The sequence below is a fragment of the Dermacentor silvarum genome, chromosome 1 (assembly GCF_013339745.2).
Source record: "Dermacentor silvarum isolate Dsil-2018 chromosome 1, BIME_Dsil_1.4, whole genome shotgun sequence".
NCBI lineage: Eukaryota > Metazoa > Arthropoda > Arachnida > Ixodida > Ixodidae > Dermacentor > Dermacentor silvarum.
The window spans coordinates 39945727-39973472 of record NC_051154.1 but is presented as its reverse complement, the minus strand read 5'-3'; the positions used below and the strand labels follow the sequence as shown (position 1 = coordinate 39973472).

General features: G+C 46.2%; 4 protein-coding genes across 7 annotated transcripts in view; 2 read left to right on the top strand and 2 right to left on the bottom strand.

Moving 5' to 3' along the window:
* The window catches only part of LOC119461063 (protein phosphatase PP2A 55 kDa regulatory subunit-like), a 65365-nt gene that overhangs the window by 8827 nt on the left and 28792 nt on the right, over window positions 1-27746 (top strand). The window contains exons 1-3 of one of the 4 annotated variants that reach the window (XM_049666836.1): window positions 23981-24187; window positions 24909-24974; window positions 25579-25676. In XM_049666836.1, coding sequence (XP_049522793.1) covers window positions 24004-24187; window positions 24909-24974; window positions 25579-25676 — 348 coding nt within the window. In that variant the 5' untranslated portion in view covers window positions 23981-24003. Of the gene's footprint in view, window positions 1-23980; window positions 24188-24601; window positions 24781-24908; window positions 24975-25578; window positions 25677-27746 lie in introns of those variants that run through there. The other 3 variants (XM_037722245.2, XM_037722267.2, XM_037722259.2) reach the window with 3 other exon arrangements.
* Window positions 16038-18961, bottom strand: LOC119461092 (bridging integrator 3-like). The gene is made up of 7 exons (XM_037722279.2): window positions 18777-18961; window positions 18546-18603; window positions 18429-18469; window positions 18306-18367; window positions 17719-17855; window positions 17342-17382; window positions 16038-16644 (listed from the first exon to the last, which is right to left on the bottom strand). Exons 1-7 carry the CDS (start codon window positions 18782-18784, stop codon window positions 16245-16247), a joined length of 747 nt encoding a protein of 248 aa, XP_037578207.1. The 5' UTR covers window positions 18785-18961; the 3' UTR covers window positions 16038-16244.
* On the top strand, window positions 19531-21274 carry LOC125945225 (BBSome-interacting protein 1-like). Its single transcript, XM_049666838.1, has 2 exons — window positions 19531-19858; window positions 21018-21274. The coding sequence occupies exons 1-2, from the start codon at window positions 19747-19749 to the stop codon at window positions 21191-21193; spliced, it is 288 nt and encodes a 95-aa protein (XP_049522795.1). The 5' UTR covers window positions 19531-19746; the 3' UTR covers window positions 21194-21274.
* Window positions 21209-23829, bottom strand: LOC119461052 (clathrin interactor 1-like). The gene is given in 4 exon segments (XM_037722235.2): window positions 21209-22194; window positions 22251-22999; window positions 23001-23094; window positions 23204-23829. Coding segments are annotated over 4 exon segments (1590 nt in total). The 5' UTR covers window positions 23245-23829; the 3' UTR covers window positions 21209-21488.

Genomic DNA, 27746 nt, shown 5'->3' with positions numbered 1-27746 from the left:
TGCTCTGCAGAATATCAGCTTCCTTACTCTGACCAGAAAACTTAGATTTAACCTAGATGGAGCATTATCGTCACATACGTTTATCAAACAGCAACTTAAGCTTTACCCTATGCAATAAGGAAGTACTGCCATGCAACATTTACTTTGGCGCTCTGCGTTGGAGGTGGGCTCAGATCTATGACCAATTTTTGTATGGGCTGCATTACATGTGTGTGAGCAATACTGACACATCAAATTTTAGACTGACATGAAGAGGCGAATGTATGACGCTGCTATTGTATTTAGTATGGTGCACTACTTCCGATTTCTCTAACTCTGGGGGCATGTTGCGTTTCGATCAGTGATTTATATTTCTGAACATGCTTTCTCACAGTTTCACTTAATTTTGAGCAGATGAATGAGCGCACTGCACTGTAGAAAACAATTTTAAGATGAATGCTAACTACACACATATAGCATGTTTTACAGAGCATGCGTGTAGATAGCATGTAGATAGCAGCCATAATGACTGCCTTTGGAGATTAAATACCCACTGGCCCTAAAGGTATTGTAAATAAATAAATAAATAATTGCATGGAAGCCAAGTCCATTGTGAAAACAGCGGTTCCAATTTGACTGACATCTTTGCATTCGTAACAAATTCTGTTCTTTGAATAAGGCACATTGCAGTGCATTCTCAAGGCCATTATTATTATCATTATTATTTTTTTTTTATAGTGAATAAGTGCAAAGCTCCGAAAAAACTGCATATGGACTAAAAATGGCCCTACCAAGTACCGAAAATGATGAACCGTCTCCGTTCCCCTTCTACATTTACGGTGACTATCCTGTGGTAGACAACTGCCAATTAATGGATCTTTTATACAGCTCGTTACGTGGATATCAGTTCCTACTATGCCATGCTACATACAACTATCTAAGGGTTTGTGAATGTCCAAAATTCCGATTGTGAATTCAATAATCCTTGCTATTTGATTCGTATTCGATTCTAGACTCCGAACACTTCGGAGCCTTGAGGAAGCAATACTGATGTCAAATGATTCTGCTGCAGGAGAGCCACGGTTGTTCCACAGAGGCATCACTTTCTGTGCGAATGCAGAGTGCAGATAACTTCTGCCTAATAATTTGGAGTCATTCACTTAGAATGCCTCACTTTAGGCATCCTACGTACGAACTTGTCCTATAGCATTCACTATTTGGCCAGTCCCACCGCATTTTCATACCTTTAAAGCAATGCGACGTGCTATAGTATTGCACTTTACTCCTTCAAAGAACACAACAATCTCGTGCATCGGGTGATGTGCTGTTCCCTTGTTTCTCATATACAAGCTCCTTAGTTGACTGTGCATCCCATAATTGTGCACAACATTACATGCATGTATCGAATAACTATATAATCCTCTGTTTTTAGCGGACTCAACCCATTATTCACACATTATTTTTCTAGAATATTCGTATTCAATTTGAGTAAGAAATTTCACTATTGGAGCACACCCATAATGATCACAGTTTGCACACTCTGGGTCCTGGAGCTCTTCATAAAATTTTTACGATCGTCAATATCAAGCCGAGCACATGGACTTCAGCTTTCTTTGAACGGTGCAAGAAATACTACTGAGCTCCTGCCATAGTCTTCTTTACTATTCAAGCAGTTGTGCTCATGGTACTGCTTCCTTTCTCATTTGCAAGAATGCTAGGTGATGCGACTTATCTGTACAGGAAATAGTTTGCTGTAACATGCATTTGTTTAATTCAGTTCCGAAGGATGGAGTGTTTGGCATTTATATTCACTGTTCACAAGCTTTTGGCACTTGCTGTCCTCATAGGGGATTTAACCTTTCACTAACAGCCATACAAACGAAGCATCAGCAAAGCATCAGCTATCACATTAATGCAAAAATATATATATTTTTTACTTTGAATGTATGATAGTTCTTGGTGTCTTGGTGAATGCCTACTGGAACTTGCTCTTGTGACATGTAAAGAGAAGTTGCCGTTTCTGTGCAGTGATTCCTGCTTAACTAGAGCCAAGTTAAAAAAAATTTGCTTTAGCTAGTGCATTTGATTTTTCTGTTTTATATTTTGGTCATTTGGATGGCATTGGAAGCTGTTGTCAGCACTGCCGAAAGTACAAAGTGTACAGAGGCAATATCCTTGCGCAGCGGTATGTAGTTTTGGGCGTAACTGGCTGATTATTGGCTACACTAAAGTTTTATTTTTGCTCGCTACCTGATATGGTAGAGTGATACGTGACATGTTAGGACCTTTCCGCATGCACGTTGTATACTGAGAATTACTGTGGCAGTTACCGCCGGTACTAATAGCCACCCTAACCGTGGCAACATGGCAGCGCCCATACGGCGTCGACCACATGCTTCGATCCGAATTTGCGCTTGTTATTGACATTGTTATTGCCCTGTCAGCAAGAAATAAGTGGCAAAATCCACCATTGCTAAGTCTCATCTCAAGCTGAGGTCAAATTATTAGGTATTTTATGTCGTAATTATTGAGATGGGCTGTTTGTTTCACGCTGCTAGGACTACAGACACGGCACCGAGCCGTAAAACTGGTTTTATTTCTAGTTAGCAGATGGCCCCACAGCATTAGTAGCATGGGTGATGCGTTGACGATGCGAGACGCTATGAAAGCCTAATTGTTCACTGCGTCATTAATTTACTACCCTGCTCTAGTATGGTACGTGATGACGGTTGCGAGCAAACGCCAAGTAGGCGCCGAGCAGACGCTGTAGTGCAGGTGAACATTTGTAAGGGCATTCGGCCGTGCTACTTGCTAAGGAGGCTGCAAGGTAACTGCAGGGAAAGCGTACAGGTAAAGTGAAGCCCTGCTGTCGCATGCATGTAAACGCAGCTTATCGTTACAGCGTCAACATTTTTGCGTCAATCCACCAACCATGGAGCATGTAACAGTATGGCAAGCAGACGTTGAGCAGACTACGCCGCGCGGATGAGCACATTTCAAGGGGCATTCGGCCTTCCTATTGGCTAAAAATTCGTGTAGCTTCCACAGTGCTGACAACAGCTTGCGAGATGGAGTATAGGATAAATCAGTTTTATACAACAAAATATCGGAATTCAGGGTCTTGCCAAAATCATTAACAATGAGTACTTTTTTGTGGGCATAGCATACTTTGCCTTGACAAAACAAGCAAATGCCTATCTTTCATATGTTGTGTGGAGGACTCTGCAATGAAGACCACTATAACGAATTTTCCTATACTACGAAGGAAGTTAGGCATCCCTGACAGCTGATTTATTGCTTTACAACGAATGCCACTTAGCGGTGCCGCCACTGCCCTCTGCAGACGTTGCCAAGGTGTGCATTGCGCTAGCGCTAACGGCAGCGCTAGCGATGCACTTGACGAGAGTGCCAATGTTCAAAGTAGTTCTGCAACAAGAATCGCGGAACTTGTTCAGTGCAGTTAATGACAACGTAATGATGTAATCCAAACTGATGACTGGCGATGTCCAAGAGAATGTGAATGTCAAGCAAGGCAACAGTGATGAAAATATTGTAAACAAACCAAGAATTTGGACTGCAAGAGAGGCGAAGGCGACATTCAACGATCCACAGCGTTACTTTGCGTAGCCCCTGCATTTCACCGCGTATCGTGCTGTGAACCTTGATGCAATAAGGCTTGCTGCAGACATCTGCTGTCAAAGTGTGCACCAAGAGTGCACCATTTAACGCGTAGGATGGATAACTGATGGGCCATTAGAGCTACAGAATGGATACCAAGAGAAGGGAAGCACATTTGATGACGGTAGAAAACTAGGTGGAGTGATGAAGTTAGGAAATTCGCAGGTGCGAATTGGAATCAGCTCGCGCAAGACAGAGTTAATTGGAGATCGCAGGGAGAGGCCTTTGTCCTGCAGTGGACATAAATATAGGCTGATGATGATGATGATGACAGTCATCTTGCACGTGTCACTTCAGCTTGGCACGGAATGCATTGAACCATGCAATGCATAACGGTCGTGTGTGCTCGAAGGCCTACTTAGGCCCTTTAATGAGCGGGCCCGGGTCTGGCCCGAGCCCGTGGCCTCAAGCCCGAGCCCGACCCGGGCCCGCGGCTTCAAGCCCAGCCCGAGCCCGCCGAGAAACGCTTCAGACGGCACGGCCCGGCTTTCGGTCAGCCCGGGCCCGTGCAGTGCTTTAAGATAGAGATATCTAGAGGTAGATATAGATATCTAGATAGAGATAGATAGATAGATAGATAGATAGATAGATAGAATGTTTATTCATGTAAATTTGAATACAGTAATAAGCAGGCCTACCAAAGCCTCAAAGGGCTTGAGTGGCAGCGCCTGGCAGACAGCGAACAATGACATAAATATACAAAAAAGAAGAAAATACAAACGTTGTAGAGAACGTGGCTAAATGACTTGGTGTGTGTGTGTGTGTGTGTGTGTGTGTGTGTATATATATATATATATATATATATATACACCAAGTCAAATATATATACACACACGTTACACGTGTGATCGCAGTCCACGTTCGCCTCCTGATGCAAGTGCGTACAGTTCAAGCGCCTTGAAGTAGCAGGGACGGTGGTTGCTCTTAAAACTAGTGCGGAGGAAAGGATGCACGTTGTGAGATTTCTTTAGGATATTGCGCGCACATGATCGGTATTGTTGGCGCGTGAATTTCCTCATTTCTGATTGTTTTAGATACGTGTTTTCTGAAATGACTGCTCGTTGTTCGATGTTTCTGAGGCAAGAAAATGGCACCCATCCTTTTCACCGTCGAATGCAATGTCATCGCGGTTGTCCCCACAATATGCGCAGTCTTGGAATCAGCTCGCGTGCTGAAGAGGTCCTTGGTAATGTTCTTTTCTTGGGACACGACCTACTTGGGTTCGCCTTGGATTTAGTTGGCTTGTGTGCGTCTGTGGCATCTGTGCCACAGACGCACACAAGCCGATGCCACAGATGCCACAAATGCACACAGTGCGTTTGTGGCATCTGTGCTTTCGGCGACGGTCGTCGTGTGTGTCGAAGTCGTCGTTGAGGCAGTCGAAGTTGATCTTGGAATGACTGATTTCGATCTTTCAGATGTGCTTGTGACCGCTGATGTAGGACTGATTCGGGAATAAGCCTGGTATATGTTTGGCAAATTTGTGTCGCCAGTGGCGGGTAACTGACGAGGTTCTTGCTTGTGTGTGGCTTGTCTGATGGCAAGGTCAATCTGTGAAGTTCTTCAGAAGCCACTCCTAAGGCTGCTATCCATGTGCCGTCATGCTGAGAAGACACTTCTGTTAGTTAGCAATGTGTGACACCTGGTGCCCTCGATGATTCTGCAATGTCAGCAGTTTGTTGGGGTATAGTGTGCGCGGAAGAGCTTGAAATATGCAAAGCAGCTTGAACTCCAAGTGTAAGCTGTTCATCTGCTGCTGCTGAAAGTAAATTCTCTTCGTCACAAAATGAACATATGGAGTTGGTGGTTTCATTGTGGTGTTCTAGCGGAAAGTAAGTTGGCTTATTTTGACTCGTTCTGTTGATTGCGTCCATGAAGCCTGAAATCCCAAGTGGTAAATTATTGAACGCTGCCGCAGTGGATGTGGCTGCACCACGTGTTTCCAGTGATAGGCCTGTCTCTATAAAAGTCTCTATAAAAGCACGGGCTGTGGAATCTGCTTAATAGAAGAGTCGTGACATGAAACCAGGCGGTGTGCCGCACGTACAAAACGCAGTGAACGTATCCGATGCATTAGCGATGGCAGGAGTACGATAGCAGAATGAAGATGCACATATTAGCGATTCCTTCATGGAAGTGAAGTCAGGTGGAGTGTTTGGTCTTGAAGGAAAGCGACGTGAATATCGCTGACCGAAAGGAGGCTTTACTTTGTCCATTGTGCGTGCTGAAATCATCCTAGGCATGCGATTCTGTTTCGTCTTTTCAGGAGGATTACTACATGACAGACTTGTTGACGATCTAGTTATGCGTGGCTTTGGTTGGCACTGATGATGATTCTTACGTGGAGGATGCGGGTGACTACAGCAACCCAGTTGCGATTTCTCCAGCTGTTGGATAATGAGGGGGTCTCCAACGTATACGTGAAATCGACTGATCATCTCTTCTTTGATTTTGTCCCATGATTCGCTGTTTTCAAAGATGTGCGTGAGTGCGTGAGGTAAAAGCAAAATGCCTCATCGGTGACGTAATCATTAAAGTTAGTGACCATCTCCTGTTCCGACCATGATGCAGCAGATGCGTGGAACTCGAAGAGGCGGAACCAATCTTCCACGGGCCCGTCGTCCACTGATCCGGTGTACTTGGGTATGCCCAGGGCTTGCGGTGATGCAGTCATGATGCTGGTCGGTGTAGCTGGTGGATTTCGGCGTTTGGGGTTCACGACGTGGTGTTTAATACTTGCATGATGATGTGAGCCTGATGCGGTGGCTGCCAGGTCTTTATCCTGTCGACTTCTGAGACGCGAGCAGGAGGATGCGGACGGAAACAAAAATGGTCGCCCGAACACTGCCTTTATTCTTCCTTCGTCTTCCTCCTTCACCACTATTGCACCGCACCGTCCTTGTGTGGTTCGTTACACACACACACACATCTGTGTGTGTATATATATATATATATATATATATATATATATATATAATATGTACAGAGACAAAACAGCTACATATTCAAAAGGAATGACCGCATTTTGGAAAGAAGTCAGTAACAGCACATAAAAACAATTTATGGGACAGAAAGCGATGTAGTGATGGATTGCAACATTTTTTTCGGACAGTATTTAGATTTACTGCGGAACACACTAGGGGGTAGGCTATTGAAACAAACAGGTACATAGTATCGACGTGTGCGTTTTCCATACCGGGTGGAGGTGCGAGGAATGCTATAGCGATATTTTGGCCTTAAATCACGTGCGAGAACATATGGAATAGTGAACTGACTGTACCAAAAATGTTTTAACACAAGTTTCTGTCAGTGTCATTTCCAATGGACAAGTCGTAGGCAATATTCTTTAGAATGGAATGCAGAAGTGAATTCATCCTTTGTTGCCAATGGACTGTAGAGTGACCATAAACAGTGATGCCATATCTAAGCACACTATGTGCTAGAGGATGTACAACACATTTGTGAACGGAAAAAGGCATGAAATATCTAATGTTTCATAGCACACAAGGTATGGCACGAAGTCTTTGGCATACAAAAGAAAGCTGCAACTGCCAAGATTGATCACTGTCAAAAATCAGGCAGACATATTTAACCGATTGCGCATAATTCGCTAGTTCACAGTTGCACTGAAAACAGTCGGAAGTATGTAAGTAAAGAGGGTAACTCAGTTCAACTCGTTTTAATGGGTTATGAAAGCATATAAGCTGCGTTTTAGTCATATTAACATTAATTATGTTAGATTTAAACCAGTCCATGGCTTTAATAGTTGCCTTTTGTAATGCTGTAAGCGCGTCTATGTATTTTGTTGCGCGTGAAACAATAACAGTGTCATCAGCATATTGGAATAGTGAAACAGGCACAGTGTTAGGAAGATCATTAACATATAAGTTAAATAGCAAAGGACTCAATATAGAACCTTGCGGGACACCAGATTTAATTACCGTAAAATCGCTATGAAATCCTGAAATCGACACATACTGACGCCTATCATGTAAAAAATTACTAAGCAATTGCAAAAATAAACCACTAAATCCTAGTGCTGCAAGTTTGTCAAGCAAAAGATTGTGGCAGATGCTATCAAATGCCTTGCTTACGTCAAGAAAAAGTGAGCACACTACTTGGTTGTTATCAAAAGCTGAATTTAGCATATCGGAGAATTCCTCAAAAAGGACTGTTGTTCCTTTGCCTGGTACAAAGCCATACTGACAAGGCAACAGTACACTGCGAGTATTCAAAATTTGTCATAGTAATTAATAAATGATTTTCGAAAATTTGGCCATTGCATGGCAAGATTGAGATTGGCCTATAATTAGTCATAACGTTTCTGGAGCCTCCATTATACAAAGGTGTAAACTTAAGCAGTTTTCACTGTAGTCAGTATTATACCCCTATAGATTATACTGTTCAAAATAGCTAGCAAGACACCTTTTATCGATTAAAAGTTTCTGCACAAGTCCAAAAATGTGATGCCATCATGAATGGCGGATTTGCTGCGCTTAAGACTAAAAAGAATATACCTTAAATAGCTTTCGGTTACATCAGGGAGGAAAGCAGATTCCATCACACTGGGAGGCATAGGACAGTCAGAAGGCGGAGTACTAGTTACACCAGACACAAGAGAGAGCAGGTTGTTAATATCATTGGCTATGTACTGTCAATCTTTACGAAAATGTGAGATAAAATAGGTATCATTATAAATAGCAGTGCTCATTCCTTTCAGGTTATTCACCAACGACCATGTTTTCTTGCTGTTAAAACGTGCATCATTAAATTCAGCCCGAAAATGGTTGCGCTTAGCCAGACGAATCATGGAATTTACACGATTTTATTCGTATTTAAATTTCACTCGTAGTTCAGAGCAGTTTGGGGCACGCCTTGATTGAGCCCAGAGCAGATCTTTCTCTTTAATAGCCTCAAGTAATGCGGGTGACATCCACTTATTGTCTAAATTCCGTTGCTTAACTAGTACCATGCGCGAGGAATCATTTTTGTGTGAACGAAAACTTCGATGAAGCTATCGCATAAGTCAGCAGGGGACACATTCTCGACTAAAGAATTCCAATCGTGCTTTGCTATGCGCCCATCTAGACCCTTATGAAGTACTGATATCTTTTGTTGGTTGCGCATAGATACCAATCAGCTGGACCCATCCTTTATCGAGCAGCAAACGACGTAGTGATCTGCAAGCTTAACCTCAACCACAACAGACCATACAGACAGGTTTTGAGTACGCACGTTGTGATCGATGCAAAACTCGACCAGTTGCCCAGATAAGAATTCCTCACGTGTTGGGCTACAGATTTTGGTCTCTAGTCCCCATTTTGATAGTGTCCAGATAATCTGCGATCATTGCCACTGTGGGGTGTAGATTGTCAATATTCAAATCGCCGATTATGTACCCATGTTCTTCGTGGGAAAATGACAATATTACGGAATCAAGCTCAGCTAAAAAGATTCGTCTGTTATAACATGGAGGGCGGTAAATTGTAAGAACTAACAACCAAGGTGAACTCAGGTGCAACACAACTACTTCTGCTTGAGTAAAAGGAATATTAATTTCAGAAATGGTCCAAGTATTTTTAACAATGACTGCGGTGCCTCCACCTCTTTCTTGTGGACGAGCGCAAGAAAAACTTTGGTAACCTGGTAGCAAGAAATGTTATAACGCATCCAATGTAGCGTTCACTTCCGTGAGAACAAATATGTCAAGAGTTGAGTGAAAAGGGAGAGTTAGCGCAAAGAAGTGGTCCCAGTGTTTCTCGATACTGCAAATATTAACATGAGTACACTGAAAGGAATTGCCTGTGTGCTATTGGAGGCCTTCAGAAAAATCTGAGCATTTCATGAAACTAGTGTCGGACATTATTATGTTAGTTTTCCAAGGTTCGGAAACGTATTGATGTGAATGAGAGGTACACCTTCAGATTTTTTTGCTAGGACCTTCCCATTTTTGGTCCAGACAAATTTGAATCCTTTTTCTTTGCCCGGAGACCTTGCCAGTCAGAACAACTCACGATTGCCCCGAGACAGGTTATCATTAAAAAAGAGGCGATAACCTTTTCCATCTTGCACCAAATCAGGGAGGCCCTTCCAAGCCTCGAGGCATTTCTGTTTGACTGCAATTGTCTGAGTTTGCACTAGAATAGGTGGAATATAGTCACCTCTGGATGGCAGTCGATGTACTGCTGAGATATCTACCGATTTAAAATCGGTAATGTTTAGCTTGCCGACTAGACCACTTAAGAAGGAGGGTAAGTTTTCATCAGATTTGACCGGAAGATCGTGAATCTCGACGTTGCATCTTCTGCTATATTGTTCGAAATCATTTATCTCCCCGGTCGTCCTGTCAATTACTTGTGTTTGGGGAAACAACTGTTGAAGAGAGCGATTCGAACCGTGAACATAGGTCAGTAAGCTCAGCCTGATTAGCGGTCAATGTAGAAAGAGCCGAGTCATACCGCGACAAAAGAAAATCAATGGAGGACTGTATGTCCTCGACAACTGAAGCAACCTTTTCACTAGCTTCCTTGACCGATAATAGTTACTCAATTTTCACCATCAGTGCTGTAACAGTTGTCGTCGGAGAATCCAGTTTCATATTCACAGTTGCTGCAAGAATGAATCAACTGGGGCAGGTGCTGCATCAGATTGCCTAACCAAGTCAACCTTGCATGAAGAAAACTTCCACGTTTCGCATTTTACTGTACTCATCTTAGTATAAGTGCTATCCGTAACTGACAAGCAGTCTTTCTCCAGGTGAAATCCGCCCCCACAGGTACAAGTCGTAAAGCTCCCATTTAGAGGCATGGGTTTTGAGCAAGTAGTACACAAGGAAGACATAGTGCAGTCAGTGGCAAGAAGAAGTAGTTTAATGATTTGAAAATGTAGAGAGGTCGGCTGGAAAATGGAACATCTGGCCTGCTACTCTACGTAAGGGAAGGGGAAGAGGGGAAGAAAGAGGGTCACAATGGGGGATGACAATGGGAGGAACGAGGTGAAAGGACACATTGCATAAATGTTATCACAATCGTGAGTCCAGGCCCGTGTCGCCTAAGAAACGTGAAATAGCACGCATTGTCTCTATCGTCTGCCAACTCTGTGGCTATGCACCCAGCAAGAGGTCCTCCGACAGTGGTCCATTGTATAAATGCCTCAAGGTAGCTGCCAGTGTCAGTCTTGCGCGCGCATACTCGGGGCACACCATGAGCACATGGTCTATAGTCTCTATAACACCACACACTGAACAGTCCGGGGAGTCTTTCCGTCCAATGATGTGCAAGTATTTGCGCGTGAAAGCGACGCCTAATCGCAGTCTGTGTATCGGGCATGTATGAGGGCGTGGAATTCCACGCAGAACAGGAAATTGCATATCGGGATCCAGCCTTTTAAGGCGGACGTGACGAGCGTCTGGCTGGGCCCAGTATGTTTTCGTCGCACTCCTCATTAATTTCGACAGGAGGCATGTAATGTCCGGTCTAGAGAACGGCACTACAGTTCGCAGGCCATTGCTGAGGGCGCGCTTTGCTTCAGCATCGGCCATCTCATTACCATTGAGCCCACAGTGTCCCGGGATCCATTGGAACACTATGCGGTGGTGTTTTTCTTAAGCACATGAAAGTAGCTTGGTGATCTGTAGTGCCAGAACTTGATATGCGGTGTGGCGCAGGTAGCATCCCAAAATTTGCAGCGCGGGTTTTGAGTCCGTGAAATGCACCATTCTTGAGGTCTTTCCCCGCAGATGTGGCGAATCGCTTCCCGAATAGCCACAAGCTCTGCAGCGGTTGATGAACTGTGATCTAGAATGAAACCTGGAGTCATCTGCTGGGCTGGTATCACCACAGCTGCTGTCGATGCATTTGGTGACGCGAACCCGTCTGTGTAAACATGAACATAGGTCTGGTATTCTGACCAGATGTATGCCAGAGCAAGTTGTTGTAGTCCGCTAACGGGAACTAATGATTTCTTTAGTATGCCGGGGACGTGCACGCATACCGAAGGTTGAACCATCACCCTCGGTGGTTTGACAGGGTGATATGGAAGGGCATAGCCTGATGTTATGTGGGGTAGATGGCAACGGAGTGCACTTGTGAAACTGCTGTCCGGCCGCTCATGTAGAACCGACGTCAATGGATGGCAGTGGTGTCGTGTTAATAACCGTAGATATACTCGAAGTGGTTCGTGGGACAGGTATACCGATAATGGGCATGCGCGGGCTTCCTCAATTGTGCCTTTGTTAGAGGCACGCTGTGGCAAGCCGAGGCATATCTTGAGTGCCTGCGCTTGAACGCTCTCTAATGTCCGTAAACAGGAAATACTCAAGTTTGAGAGTATCGGGGAGGCTGTATCGAATGTAGCCTACAAATAGACTGATAAAGTCGTAGTAAGGAGCCTTCCGTGGGGCCCTATTTCATGCCTGCTACAAAGCGAAGAACATGGCAAAACAGATTAAGTTTTTGCTTCAACATATTTACATGCCTCGACCACGACAAACCGCGGTCAATTATACTGCCCAAAAATCTGTGGTGGGAGACATAAGGTATTATAACACCGTTAATGGATATCGGATAGCGGCACACGGATTTGCGCGTGAATGCCACCACAGCACATTTCTCAGCAGCTAAGAGCAAACCCTGACGCCGTATGTATCGTGAAGTAGATGACACAGCACGTTGTAATCTCGCACGTAGTTGTGGGCATGTTGTACCAGAAGCCCAGATGCAGATGTCATCTGCATATGCACTGATGTGGATGTGAAGCTGGAAGTTCACTCACCAGGCCAATCAGTGCCACATTAAATAATGTTGGGCTGAGAACTCCTTCCTGAGGCACTCCACGGCATACCTGATGACGATTAGTCTCTCTGTAAGGCGTGGACATGTAAATGAAACTGCCGCTGAGGTAGCTCACAATCCACAGGTAGAGCCGGCCGCCAATGCCCAAGTCATCTAGGGCATCGAGAATGGCTTTAAGTAGGATGTTGTCGTAGGCTCCTTTGATGTCTAAGAAAACAGCGGCGACAAGTCAGCGTCGATAAGTCGGCAGTCAGTGGCAAAACCCGAATAGTAGATTCAGCAGGCGTAGCCTACACTCACATGCCAAAATGCGAAGCAAAGGTTTAGTCCAGTAAAAAGGTTTGCCGCTGACCGCAACAATCCACGAAGTTGACGGTCTTTGAATAACCCCTAAGCGGCGCCGGGGGACATCTTTGGAAGCTCCAGAGCCAATGAAATCAGATGGCTTGCTATGAGGAAACTGCAGCTGTCCCGTGGTCTGCATGCATAGATGAGTCACCAGAATAGTTGCGAAGGTGATAACCGTTAAAGATACGAGCGGCTTTTCCTGCCGACCACGCCGACACTGTGGATAACCACGCTGACACTGTCGCACGGCCCGCAGGACCTGCCAAAATATGAAGCAAAGGTTTAGTCCAGGAAAAAGGTTTGCCGCTGACTGCAACAATCCACGAAGATGGCCTTCGAATAACCCCTGACCGGCGCCAGGGGGACATCTTTGCATCTCCAGAGCCAATAAAATCAGATGGGTTGCTATGATGAAACTACAGCTGTCCCGTGGTCCGCATGCGTAGATGAGTTGCCAGAATAGTTGCGGAGGTGATAGCCGCTGACACTGTCGCACGGCCCGCAGGACCTGCCAACATGCGAAGCCAAGGTTTAGTCCAGGAAAAAGGCTAGTTGCTCAAAACATACAGTTCAGTTGTTGGAGGGTGCTATTTCCATGTTTGTTTCCTGCTGCATAAAAAAAAAAAGCCACATAATTTAATAAAATACCACGCACAGCTGGCTTGTGCAAACAAAAAAGCTAGGTAAAGTTATTGCATAAGTGTTTCATACTTTTCAATTGCCATGGACTTCATTACTACACCATTCACTATCATGAGTGGCAGGCACCTGAATGCTGGCCAGTGTGGAAGCACTCTTACATAAGAAAAGTTTTGCTCTGCTCACCCAGCGCCCCAATGAAATGACACCATGTCGATTATTTTGATGGTTGGAAGCATGAACTAATATGGCAAATCAATTCTGCTGAAGCCCACAAGGTGGAGGAAAGTCCATGAAAGGGAAAAACTGACATCCACCTGCATTGTAGTGTGAAGCTACAAAGGAAACTCTGATTTCTCAGAAAGAAAGCCTCAAGTTGTCGATTAATTCGCCCTCGCTCTGCGATCCCCTAGCCTCATGGTTAGCTCAAAGGTAGAGCGACCGCCCCAGAAAGGGGTTGGCCTCATGTTGGAATCCCGGACCAGGAAAAGTTTTTGTTCAACTGCGAAGGCTTTATTTCTGAGAAACCTGTATGGGTTTCCTTTGTAGCTTTGTGCTACAATTCGGGTGGATGTCAATTTTCCCCTTTCATCAATTAATATATGACACTTGCGGCAGTTCATGATGGCTTCACTGTTGTATCAGTATCGCAGACCTGCAAGCACATGCCAACACACTGCATCCCACTAAAGCATTGTTTGAGAAAAACAACTTCCTTTCATGCAGAAAAATTTAGTCTGAAATGTAGTGCAGTGATGATGACAATGCCTGCGGCCACATCCCTTTGAATCGAGAGATTGACAGGCAATGCCGGATCAGGCCATAAAGTAAATGGCAAAAAAGAAAAAAAAAAAGTTTGAAATTCATTTGATGATCCTCTGCCGCGATGTCTGATGCATACAGAGAACTCAGTTTTCTACAAACAACTTTTTTGTGTAAGCAGACAACTGAAAATCAACGTTTAAGAACTGAACTTAAGGGGCAAGAATTAAACAAGCCCCGTCACACACTTCAGGTTGGTGAGCAAGTAGAGCATAGAGCAAGGGAACATCTAGGCCAAGTTTTGTAGTTATAGGTGGCACATGGAAGTAACAACCACAATGTGAATATAGTTGCTGTTTTTGAATCGAGAGCTCCTCCTCAGCATTTTTGTATTTGTTTGCCAGTTGGTGTCAGGCAGCAGCTCATAGACATCAGCCATTGGCAATCATTTCTCGCCATGACTTACTTGCTCATACATGGACATCCTTTCACATCTGCCATGGATTACTAGGAAGGGGGAAGACAGCGGTTGTTACTGTGTCCTGCCCTTCAAGTTGCTGTTCCTTTGTTGCGTCAGGTTAGCGTTGTCAGCAGACCACCTCGAAAAGCATGTCTCAAACATCGATGAAGGATCCCAGGCACAACCTAATTGGCAGGGGCTGTATCCCAACATACCAGTTTCCAAACATTGCAACTTGCAGGTGGGATAGGTGTGGCATCAATATTGGCCTCACCCTTAGCAAAGGGAATGTAGAAGAAAGTGAATATTGCACTACTAATACATATTAATACATATTAAGTCCTTTAAAGAATTCCTTCAGTAGTATAATCCTTATAAGGCACTACATTCATTCCCTTTCATGTTTCTTTGGCTTTACTAATAAACACTAAATCAGTTTCGACTGATAAAGTATTCTTTCACTACTGGTTCTGCTAATTTCATAATGATAGGTTGATTATTAGAAGAGAAAAATTGTGTGACCTTATGGATTTCAAAGCATATTTTGTAATTGGGCTGTTGTGGCTCTGTAAAGGTTCTTGAAACTTGCTATATTCAGTCATTGGATCTTTTAGAATACAGTGTTGTCCATTGTTACCCAGAAAAATTTAAATAGGCCCGTGCAGACGCCGTCGGAATCAATCGTACAGTGATCTGGTGCAGGAACTTCAAAGCAGCGTTGCTTTGTTCCCCACCTGCGGACAGTTTTTTTTTCATCAGTTTTCATTTCCATGAATTTATCATTTCTTTAATTCAATTAGTAAGTACAAGTATTTTCCCCTATGTTGTCCTTGGTGTCATTGTTTGTTGGCTTCTTATGATACGATTAATAAAAAATCGGGCCCCTCGGTTCCCTTTCTTCTCGTGGCTTTATAAGCGTAGCTTTTTTGGTATTAAATAAAGGTAGTTACAAATACAGCTGAAATTGTTTTCTCTTTAGTGTTTCTTCAAGTATTCCTTTAAGTAGAAGGCAAGCCTGAGTTGGCTTAATGTAGCGATTCTTTTATTATCCACACAACTGGCTGATCCTGGTGATAATGTAAGCAGAACACCATTTAGGTCATGACAAAGTGCGAAAAGTAAAAGGATTGGAATCATTACATTATCTCGGCTCTGTTTCAAAAGGATATTGCAAACCATGCTGCTATAGTTTTACAGATTACATCAGTGTTTCATTGAAAGCTTTGCTGAAGTTCTATGGGGCACCCTGAAAACATTGCAGTCTGTGTAACTGTGAAGTTGACAATGATCATGTGTAGTTTCCACATACCATACAGGCCATAATGTGCTTTTGTAAATCTAAACTAATGCTTAATGTATGCACAGAATGAGTGAGCACATTCTTTTCTCGGAGTTTATTGCTTATATAACGAAACTGCAAACATGCACAAATACAACAACCAATTAATCTTGAGCCATATCTGCACAAAACAGTGCAGGAGAAATCGTGAGCCCACAGCATCAACAGGGACGGTTCTGCATGGGGTGCACAGCACAGTACGGAGCAGACCTTGAATCAAAAAGCAGCAATTATTGTAGGAGTGTGCCTAGGTGGGCAGACTAACAATAGAGAGAGATCTGGCAGCAGCCAGCTGCTGTTCCACAGGGTTGCGTGTCCCCGGAGCCATAAGGTCGTGGGCACGGGTGGCTGCCTGCCCCCAGTGCAGTGTCTGGCTATGCACCAAAGCCTCAAGACATGGCTGCAGGTAGAGACTGCTGGCTGCGTACCAGCGAGGCAAGTCTTGAGCCAGTAGCGCCCCCTGGGTGGCCAGATCGGCCCGGGCTGCCTCTAGCGCCTGTCGGCATTCACTCAGACGTGCCAGGTTGGCGCCTGTTGATTCGCGGCCGCTCAGCCGTTCTGCACGTTGCTCCAGGCGCAAGCACTCCTGGGCTGCCTGGTCACGCCGTTTCAGCGCTGCCTGCACCTCGGCAAACACACTCTGGTAACTGTGCACGGGCAGCAGGAAAATGGCCAAATGAACCAAAGCCAATGTTTTCAGGGAGCATCACTTTGGTCACACTTGGTGTGGGTAAATAAAAATCAATACAAAGTTTTTTTGTTTTCATACTTGCTTACCATGACAGCACACAGTTCAATGTGCTGGTATTATTGGATATGTTCTTCTGGCTGCTGCATATTATTAAGTGGTTCTACGAGTATTCTGCACAAGGCCTGCCTGACTTGTTCAGAACATGGGTCGCCACGGGTAACCTGAATATACTACTATGCTAAGTCAGTCAGAGGTGTGGGTAAATAAAAATCAATACAAAACTTTTTTGTTTTCATACTTGCTTACCATGACAGCACACAGTTCAATGTGCTGGTATTATTGGATATGTTCTTCTGGCTGCTGCATATTATTTAGTGGTTCTACGAGTATTCTGCACAAGGCCTGCCTGACTTGTTCAGAACATGGGTCGCCACAAAGCTTGTCAAGTGACTTGTCACACTTGGCAATGTTGTGTTAAACAAGAATGCAACGCAATTGCACAAAATATGTGGGTAGTTTCATGAAGTCTGCAAGTAAGGCAGTCTTGGTGGCAGCTAGCACAATATTTGAAAGGGTTCGCAATCAATTTCGAAACATTTTTACAGGAGGTGTAAATATGCACTGTACACTTGTAGCCACATATGAGCACTTACCGTTTAAGAGGGTCCACTAAACAACGTCGGATGGCCACGAGCTGTAAAATATTGGCAGATTTAGTGATAATAAAGATAAATATTCCATGCAGTCTTTGCATTATTGCGGAGGCTTTACAGTGCAGTAATGCAAGGTCACTCAATTGTGTGCATACAATTATTTGCAGTGTAATAATTATTACACTGCAAATTATTACACCTTTAGATTAGTGACCACTTATTACACTGATAATTAATTATCAGTGTAATAAACGGTTACTAATGTAAAGGTGCGGCATGAAGAACATGCAACATTCTCAACATGCAGGCTGCTGCAGGACTAAATGTGAGTAATGATATGTAGTGTCAGTATTAGTTAATGTAAACTTCGTGCTCACATGGTCATCGACGGCCGTATCCATGGAGGAAGCAAAGCCAAGCCATTCTTCGACGAGACGGCGCAGCTCGGGGCTCTCGTTGCACAGCTCGCCACTAGCCAGGTCGCTGCTCATCTTTTTCTCACAGTGGTACAGGGCTAGAAAAGCATTTAACGAGGGATGTTTTTCGTTGCAAGCAGTGGCGCACCGACGGGGCGGAGGGGGTTCGGGTGTTGTAACCCCCCACTCGTCCAGCCCCACCAGTCCAACGTGTACCTACAGCACTCTGTTCACATTGTCATTACAATTCAGGAGGTGGCTTGAGGTCAAATTTTCCCGATTAACAAAAACACTCATCACTGTCTTGTATTTACTCATTCACTCTTAAATTACTTTGAGTAAAACGCTGAAGAACTCAACATCGTCATCATCCTTGGTGTCATTATGATAATTATTAGGCATTTGATTTGCTGTTGGATTCCTCTGGCTAAAGCAAGGAAATTGCATAATATGCAAAGTGCTTGCTTTAACCCCCCCCCCCCCCCCCCCCAAACAGAGATCCTGGGTGTGCTACTGGTTGCAAGCACAGCAGATACCACGTTACGTACCCAGCATTGTGTCCTCGTACTTCTTAGCATCATTGTGGAGCTTCTTCGTGTCCCTCTCGAGTCTGCATGTATAATTGGAAATGAATGTAACAACAGACCCGCAGTCCTCACTCTTAGCCTTACCGAACGAACTTGGACACGAATTCCTCGATAGTTCTCTCGTCCTGTCGAGATAAATGTATGAGGCGCGGGGAGAACCTCGTAGCCCGAAAGCTATAACAGCGGTTTTTCAGTACTCACAAGTTCGGCGCCCGGAGAGTTCCTCGACGATGCCTTTGACAACCGTTTCAGTGGGTTCCTTAAAGACGGTAAAAATGGCAATTGCTAGGCTTGCTTCAGTTTCACTCGAACTTTAACTAACACACAGTCGAATGTCGTCACAGCTTTTACTTTCAAAGTTATGAAATCGCGGGTGGCTGCTTTATAAGATAACAGCCCAGAACGCCCGGTACTCCAAGATGTTGCACTCACCAGCTCATGACGTGTTTCGTTTGAGTAACTTAACCGTCTGCATAACCAACGCGAGTGCATTTAAACTCTCGACCAAACTTGTAACAGGAACTTCGCGCTCTCCTCTACTTGCTCTAGCAGTCCCACTGGCTCTAGGCTCTAGCCCCTGTGCTAGCCAGTGGCCCTGCGTGCAGCCATAAAGGCGGCCACTGCTGGCGCTGCGATCGATTTTGGGAGAAAGGAAGCGAAAAGCGGTGCCAAGTTCCAACAGGCGTTAGTGGTCGTGTGGTTTTCGGACGGTGCCAATTGTGTTCCAGCCAGTGAGAGCATTCGAACGCCTGAATTACGGCCTGAATAATGATGACGCTCTCTTCCTATTAATTTTATTTGGTCGTAAACTTTCTGCAGAGTGCGACGTTAGTAGTATGGAACCATTTTCGTGGCTGCAGTGCAGTGACATTTTCTTTTGTAGACGTCCCAGTTATTCTGTGCACACACGTTACAGCTGGCACATCGACGAGTCTCGCACAGAAAAACATTCTTAAAGCTGGTTATGTCTTGGTGGCATACCGTCCGCTGTAAAGCTTGCCTGAATTTTGCTTGTGCTGCTACCTGCCAGCAGCCGAGGATCCACTATCATCATCATTTGTTTTCTGTGGCGATACATAGGTTGTCACGGTTACCAGTTTGTTTACACGGAAGAGACGTGTTGTGTTTGTTCCTTCGCACCATTACAGTATCAGCGACTTCATTAGGAATGTTTGGTACGAATATTATCGGATCTGCTTGCATTTGATGAGTTTAACAGGTGACCATCAACATGCATATGTGCGCCGAGAGAAGAGTTGAAATTTAGGTCGCGCACCCAGCTTTGCGGCGGACGTTGACCGCCTTCTATGCATGCTCGGTCGCTTCGAATGTTAGCTTATCCCAGGCTGCACCCCCTTTTTCTCTCTCTCTCGCACTTCCGCGTATTGGCAGTTGCGTGTTGATGGTGCCTTACCGCGATGCGCAGACTTCGTGTTCGGGATGTTGCACCGCTTGTGCTAACGCCCATGACGTCATTCGTCCTTATTCAGGACACGCGTCTTGCGCAAGTCGTGGTATGTAGTACGCATACGAACGCACTTTGCACTTTCCGGCAGCGCGCCGACGACTACCGCAGTTTTGCAGAACTCGTCGCGCATGCTGTCGAGCCACATCTCAGGCGCTCAGCGGCATCAAAACTCCTTGTTCAAATTACGGAGGTAATGCGCCAAGGTAACCACCCCTCCATTGGTGCAGCTCGCGCCAATCGCCGGCACCAACCGAACTTATTTGCGGGGCAATGTTAAAAACAGTCTACTAACTCGACGTTACATTCTAGCATCGGCTGGCGGCCTAATGCCGTCCAGCAGTCACAATCAATAGTGCAGGTGCCTTTACCGATTTCTCGTGTTAGCTGCAAAATATGAGCTCACTTATGCATGTCGCACGGACAGTTATGATCGGAATCGACTTCCATTTAATCTATCAATTGCGATCGATTTACAAAACGTGACACTACAGCAGGATTGATGTACACTGTTTTTGCAGTGCTCTATCAGAGTTCAACGTGAACTTACGCTCGAATGTGCGCCTGTAAGAGACATTTGCCAGTGGTTACAACAGTCTAATGCAGATTAAACTAAAGCAGTGCATTTACAGAATTTGTAGGACTTTCATTTTGTAGTAAACTATGCTGTAAACAAGTTTGGACATCTAATTGCTTGTATTTTGATTACATCACTTATAGTGTACGCAAATCAAGCAATGCTGTAAGTGCAGGCATTTCAGTTTGACTATGTGCATTGCAGCATTATACCATATGCCCCATAAATGTTTTCATCGCACACCTTGGGTAAAAGGTAACTGTGTATGCAAGCCCCAAATATGTGGTCACATGCTAAATATGCATTTAAAAAGTAATCTGATGTACAATATTCTCAAATGCTAATACTGCATCCCAAAAGCTGAACAAATAAACATTACTTGGAACAGATTTCTTTAAAGATAACATGAAATCTCATGAGGAACAAAAGTTTTCGAAGCAGTGTGCTGGTTTAGAAGCCACTAGATACTGCAGTCAAGTATTGAGTGGCTTCTACAGCAGCAATGGACATCAGTAATGAAATGACAGAAGAGATAGCCGCTACCAATACACGCAAGATAAGCAGCTGTAAATTCTAGTGTAGATAAGCAGCTGTAAAGCCCACCGCCCCCACCTTGGCTCCAATTCTGCAGGAGCAGCGGTTCATGAAGTGGTGCCCAGCCGAGGGCTGCTGTTCCGCGAAACCAGTGCGCAGCCAGTTCTCTGCAAGCCCAAGCTGATGCCACTGCAGAGCATTAGCCTGGAGAAACTGGAGCGCCTGCAGGCTCAGCAGAAGACCCAGCAACAGCAGCCACCCAAGAGTCACTAGTGCCACAGACACAAGTCAACAAGTGGCCTGGCTTTTATTAAAAAATATACGGCCTTCGAGGGGAGGCAGGCTGGCCCTGGAGCTGCTTTGTTCTATTGCTTTATTCAGCCCGGGGGTGACCACAGTGTCACTTGAGCGCAATTTTCTCTGCCTGTCCTGGGTTACGGGAGGGGGAAAACAATGGAAGACAAGCACCGGTCCAGGGGCAGAGGCCCCCCGCGCATGATATGTGACCAGCACGAGCTCCCCCGGGGGCCGGAGCCCCACCCTGCTCAAGGTTCCTGCCATGGATGCCTCACTGCAGTCTTCCCAAGGAGCTACCTGCTGCCAGCTGGTTCATAGATGGTGCCGCTGGTTTTGCGTACTTGCTGGTCAAGCTCAGGTTGTCCACACTGATATTAATGCTACCGGAGTCCACCCACGTTTTCCCACACTTTTCTTGTGGTGTTTGACCACCTATTGGTCCCCCAAATATGGAGGGTGGTGCTCCAGCAGGGCTTGGTGTCAGAGGTGTGCAGCCGGGGCTTGGCTGCCGCACAAGACCTGGTAGCCCTTGGAAGCCAACAGGTTGGGCAAGGCCAGCCTGGGGTGAGAGTGCGTAGCCCATGTGAAAGCCAGCTGACTGTGTTGCCATGGGAAAGCCCATGGGGAGGCCCATCATGCCACCAGCTGGTGACTGCAGACCAGTGAGGGGACTTGTTTGCAGCGGTGGTTGCAGTGGCGACAGGGGACTGGTCTGCTGCATGCCTGCCAATGGACTGGCAGGTATCACCGGTTGCAGTCCCGCCAGTGGGCTCACTTGCAGGACAGGCTGCGAGATGGGACTTGTGTGCAGATTTGGTGGCACACTGGTCGTCGGCAGGACTGGTGGCGCGGCGGGACACGTATGCAAACTGGGTTGGACGCTGACGCTGGTCGCCTGCACAGGCAGGTCTATCAGGCCGCTTGGAATGCTGCTCGACGATGTGAAGGACGCGAAGTCCGAGAATTCGTCTTGGGTGCTGTAAGAGAAGACAATGTGTGATGCCGGCCGCCAGCGGCGGTGCGGTTAGCCTACCTGGGCGGCGGTGCCGTAGCACTCTGGAATTGGCTGAAGTCGGCAAAGTCGCCGTTCGCGGTCGGCGTTGTGGTCGCAGTGCTGGCGATGTCACCCAGCAAGTCAGCCGCTGGGACACTCGGCGCCGCCGCGGTGGCGGCCGGGCTAGCGGGCGGCGAGACCTCCCGGCCGTAGTTCGCGGCGGCGCCCATGTCCAGCTTCTTGGCTTGCGGCTTCCAACTGGGCGTCCGAGGCTCGTCGCGGTACGTCACGCCCCCGCCTGGCCGCTCGTCGCGTTCCTCGTCGTTGCTGTTTTCGGGCGAGTCCTCGAAGCTGTGCCGACGACCCAGGCGCGACCCGTGGTCCATGTCGTCGAACTTGTTCCGGTCGCTGTACCGGAAGCCCAGCGACTCGCCAGACAAGCCGATGTATTTGTCCTTGGCCTTCTTCGCCTTCTTGCGCTCCTCGCGTAGCCTCTCGTCGTCCTGAATAAAGTCGATGAGGTCTTTCACTTTCTGGCGCACATTGACGCCCTGATCCTTTCCGATCTCGTCAATGAATGAATAGTTCTCTAGACTGCGCAGGTCGTAAATGTGCTCCCGCGATGAGGTGACGACCCTTTCGGAGCCGTTTCGCACTAGGTAGTCGAGCAGAAGCAGGCCCTTGTAGGGCCGCCGGTAACAGCGCTTGTTGTCCTGCAGGATGCGCTTCCACAGCATGCCCATCACCTCGGGAAAGTGGTCGTACGAGAAAGTGGCCTGCGCGATCTCCTTGCATCAGCTGGCCCGGTGGACCCCAGGCCACGTCGTTGGTCGCCTCGCGCACCTTGGCCTCCATCTCGGTGTAATTCATCACCATGTTGGTGCTGCGCAAAGAGGGGCCCGTCATCAGTCGACAGGAAAAAATTATCCGGCAGCGCCAGGCCTAGGCCTACCCGACAGCTGGAATCGGCGGCCTGCCGACGACCTACTTACGCTTTATCCACCAGCTCCTTGATCTTCCACGGCATATTCATGGTGCTCGGACGGATCAGGCCGGCAGCTGGCGGCTTCGGTGGTACTCTCTATGAGGGCCGCACAAATAAGTAGCGCACGGTTGCAAGCAGTTACCCACACGACATGAGCGATGGCGGCCCTGTCACGTGATCTAACAAGTGCATTTTTTTGCACTCCACGCTAGGTGGCGGCGGCCTTGACGCCGGCGACACCCTTTGCGCCGGCACAACACGCTGCCCCTCCCCCCGACTAATGTTTAGGCCGGCCGACAAACATCCCTCGGTCACCACGAGTCCGTGTGTTTCGCACTGGTCAGCAGCGAGAGCTGCCGCCGATCCAGCCGCCAACACATTTCCCACATGCTCGCATCACGGCGGCGTCTGCTGCTGCTGAGATCGTCAGCTGTTCAGTGCCTTCGCTCAGCTGTTCGGGAGGTGTGCATCTTATCTTCGCTCGCTCGTCACGTAGGCCGCGTAAAAATACCTCTTTTGTCCGCCGTCATATGTGCACAACCGGACCCCGATAAGGCTGCGACGAATGCCGGCTTCGACGTGGCACACTGTTGCAAACGCACGCGCACGCAGCGTGTCTTCGTTATTTATGTATTTCATCCCGACAACCTAGCATAACAGGCGTGAATGAAAGCGAGGAAATGCGTTGCAATCATTAAAAACGAAGGTAAAAGAACTAGATATGCAAAAATGAAATAAAAAGGGAATAACTTTGACACGTCGTCTTCACTTTACGTTCTGATCACGTAGCTTCCCATCGTAGCGCACATGAGGCGCGCGCCTCTCCTCGCGCTTCCCGAGAGTATGTATCATGCGTATCACTTCGCACCAGAACGTCAGGCGACACGGCCTGTGAAAGGAGTCTCGGCCGATCTGAGTCCAGAACCACTACGCAGTGATTCGAAAGGGGATATTTCGTCAAGTGAGGGCTCGAGGGAGAGTATATTGTCAGGTGGGTTACCGGCTGTTAGAAACGATCTCTTACGCACCGCATCCCATTTATTTTGGAGTCCCAATATCATCGATTAATTAGGCAACGCTGAAGGCGAAAAGCTGTTTACTCTCTCGATTTTGCTATCGCAATCACTTAATACCCCCGAGCCCTCTGCTCTGCATCACTATTTTTGATAGAAATTTGTCACTCGTCTAATCGATAACAATTCGAACTTTGTCGACATTTTATTCCTCGCGTTGAAGCAGGTGAATCGCCGATGTTTGTTTACTATAACCTCAAATTTTGTTCTCTTAAGTGCCTCTTGTGAGCAGTCGACCTTATAACCGTCCAGTCAGAACTACGCGCGTTGGAAATTCCAAAATAAAGTAAAAAAAAAAAAAAAATGCATTCTTCCCTACGTGCATTGCGCCCTGACGTCATTTTGGCGCTTCTGTCGGACAGTGCGCCATCTTGAAATCGCTTTCTACTATTCGTTTGTAAATCTAAGGCCATCGAATGAAATTTACATGTCTAGAGGCGTCTGACACTTAGTTAATTTTTCAAGAAGTACAAAGAACTTTTTGCGTTATTTATTGCAGTTGTAATGGCAGGTAAATGCGTGTTTCTCTTTTAAAAACTCCCTTCTACTGTGCAACTCCGATAATGGCAATCGCTTTGACGCCGGCCAGCGACAAAGTCGTCAAGCATTTCATTGTGGATATTTGTTGCGTGATTTCAGGTAATGGAGAGATCCAGTGGTGTTTTTCTCAAGTGAAGGGGACGCTAGATGACGATGTAACTGAAGGTGAGTGAACTGCGACCGTTATGCAAGGCCTAAGCAGCGGTCAAATTTTGGGAAATTCAGTGGAAAGCTTGCCGTTGTGCTTTATCTCTTTTCGTGATGGCTAGTACCATTGGTATTTAAGCAGTTAATCTGACTGGCTTGACGTTTACAGTGCTTTATACTGCATGCTGTTCATTACTGCATGTCCTGAAAGTGCCCGGCGCCAAATGCGTTCCTAGTTGAATGTATTTTCTATGATACCAGGGAGGGAGGCATTAGATCAGCGTATCGGAGAGAACTCGCGACCGTCGCCGGTCACTGGGCGCGGTGACAGACCTTACTATTAGCTGCGAGTACGCTAAAAGTGACCTTGGCCGCGCAGCCGAATTTTTGTTGTTATAGCGGACGCTTTGAAAGTGCCGGCGCAGTGCCGAAACCTCCGTGGACGCTGCATTTTCGCCGAAGGCGACCTGCGAATCTATGCCTTTCAGCTTGCTGGTTGTTATGTTGTGTGTGTGCCGAGTGTTTTGGCGGGGATGCCTTTTGTGAGCCGGGCGCGCGCTTTTCCCACGATGAGCAGCAGTAGAGTGTAAACAACCCCTTGCTCTCTGCTGTTTCTGTGCAGCGGACATAATTTCGTGCGTGGAGTTCAACCATGACGGCGACCTGCTGGCGACAGGCGACAAGGGTGGCCGAGTTGTCATCTTTCAGCGAGACCCTGCGGTGAGTGCGGGCACGCCTTCCTGGCGCGCGCCGGTTGGTCACACACCGTGGAGCAGGCCTCGCCCGGCCGCCGCGAGCCCTGCTCCATGGGACGCCACACCTTGGGCACTCCCAACGCACGGCCAGTGCTGGCGTTACCGTTGGTACCTCGGTGCTCGACGTTCCGCTGGCTGCAACATATAACCGCGCATGTTTGGGTTCGTAACAACCTTGCGGGCTTGCACTACACGTGCTTTTTAAGATAGCAGACTTTCGTGCTGCACTACCTCAGCTTAAGTGGTAAACAAGCATCTTAAATGTGTCATATATTTGACACATCATATAGCATGCCTCAAGAAGGGCTACAAAAGGTATTGACTTGCCTATCACATATTGCATGTCTAGTGTCGTGACATTAGGAGCTGCGCTGCCTAAAATTGTAGGATAACGCAACTGGTTGAAGCTTATGTTACGGGAAAACTTCAGTTGAGCTATCTCGTGCCTGGCCCTGCAACAGGGCTTCTGTTTTGTAGACGCTTCAGCAACAATGTTTTGTAGACGCTTCAGCAAATGCCCGACAGTAGGTCTGAAGTGGCGATCAGTGGTTGAACAAGAAATGTCGCTGGAGCCAAGGTTTTGACCAGGAGACTTGTTTTCTTCATGGCAGCACTTGCATGACGAAGACAAGTCCCCTTGTAGAAGCGTTGGCTTCAGCCACTTTTTGTACAACCACTGCTCATCACTTCAAGCCTTCATCTTCTTGTGAACCTCCGTCTTGTTTGGGCCACAGTAGATCCCATCATGTACAGTGGTTTTGGAACTTCTGATGAAAACTCTGTGCTAAAGAAAGGCACTGATCATTGCGTGGCTGGATTTGTGCCTTATTTCTGTGAAGAAGCCCACCATAACACACAGCATTATTCACATATTCATCTTTCATATGCATTATTGTATACAATTGTTGCTTGTAAGACAAGTGATTAAGAAAACACTCTTCAATCTGGTATTAGTATTAGCAGGCTTTTTTTTTTTTTTTGACATATAAAATATTAGTGCGAATATAATGCTGATCATGACCTTGAAAACCTGCCCTGGTGGCATAGTGACGAGGGTGTTGCGCTGCCAAGCCCGAGGGCACGGTATCAAATTCCAGCCGTGGTGGCCATATTTCGATGGGGGCGAAATGCAAAAACCCCCGTGTGCTGTGCATTGGGTGCACGTTAAAAAACCTCGGGTGGTCTAAATTAATCTGGAGTCCCCCACGACGCCGTGTCTCATAATTATATTGTGGTTTTTACAAGAATTTAATTTAATTAATGAGCTCAGGAATTAACACCTGTAACATAGCTGAGGCAAATACTAAACATTTTTTTGGATATGTGGATGATAATTAGAGCATTTTGAAATAATTTAGTCAACTCAAAAAAGCTTGAAAGGCTGTAGTAGTTCATTATTTTGCTGAGAATTACAGTCAAAATTGCATTTAGTCACCTGTGCCTAAAATTACTGACAGGCTTTTCATATATGACAACACGCATGTGTTCTGTCGTGTGCGAACTTGCGCACGCTACTGAGGATGTCTTGAATAGTTGGTCACATATTAGCATTATGACTCATTCTGTACCACATGTCTGTACACTTCAAAGCACTTGGGGCTTATTGTTGCATGAAAATTGCCTCACTTCTGTCAGCACTTGGGACTCTTGTTGCAGAGTTGATTATATTACCCCTGTCAACACATCGGCATTCTGTCTGCACTTTGAAGATTTTCTCATCCTTTCTAGTAACTGTTCGGATTCGCACTGTTTTCATTAACCTTAACTAACCCTTCAGCATATTTTTTGTTCTCCAAACAGCTCTGGCATACTGCTTACTTAATCAGGGTAAAGATAATGTACAATTCATTTAGATTCTTCTACGTTTTGCTCTTTGTCAATGGCCTAAGCGGTGCTCTACCTACATTAGCACCAGTATCAGATGGTCGTGGGTGGTGAATAATTATGAAATAAATTTTAGTGAAAGGAATCGTATTATGCTGGCTCTGATTTGTATTGCTCCAAACTTTTGGTTGCTCTTTGGTAACCTCCTTCG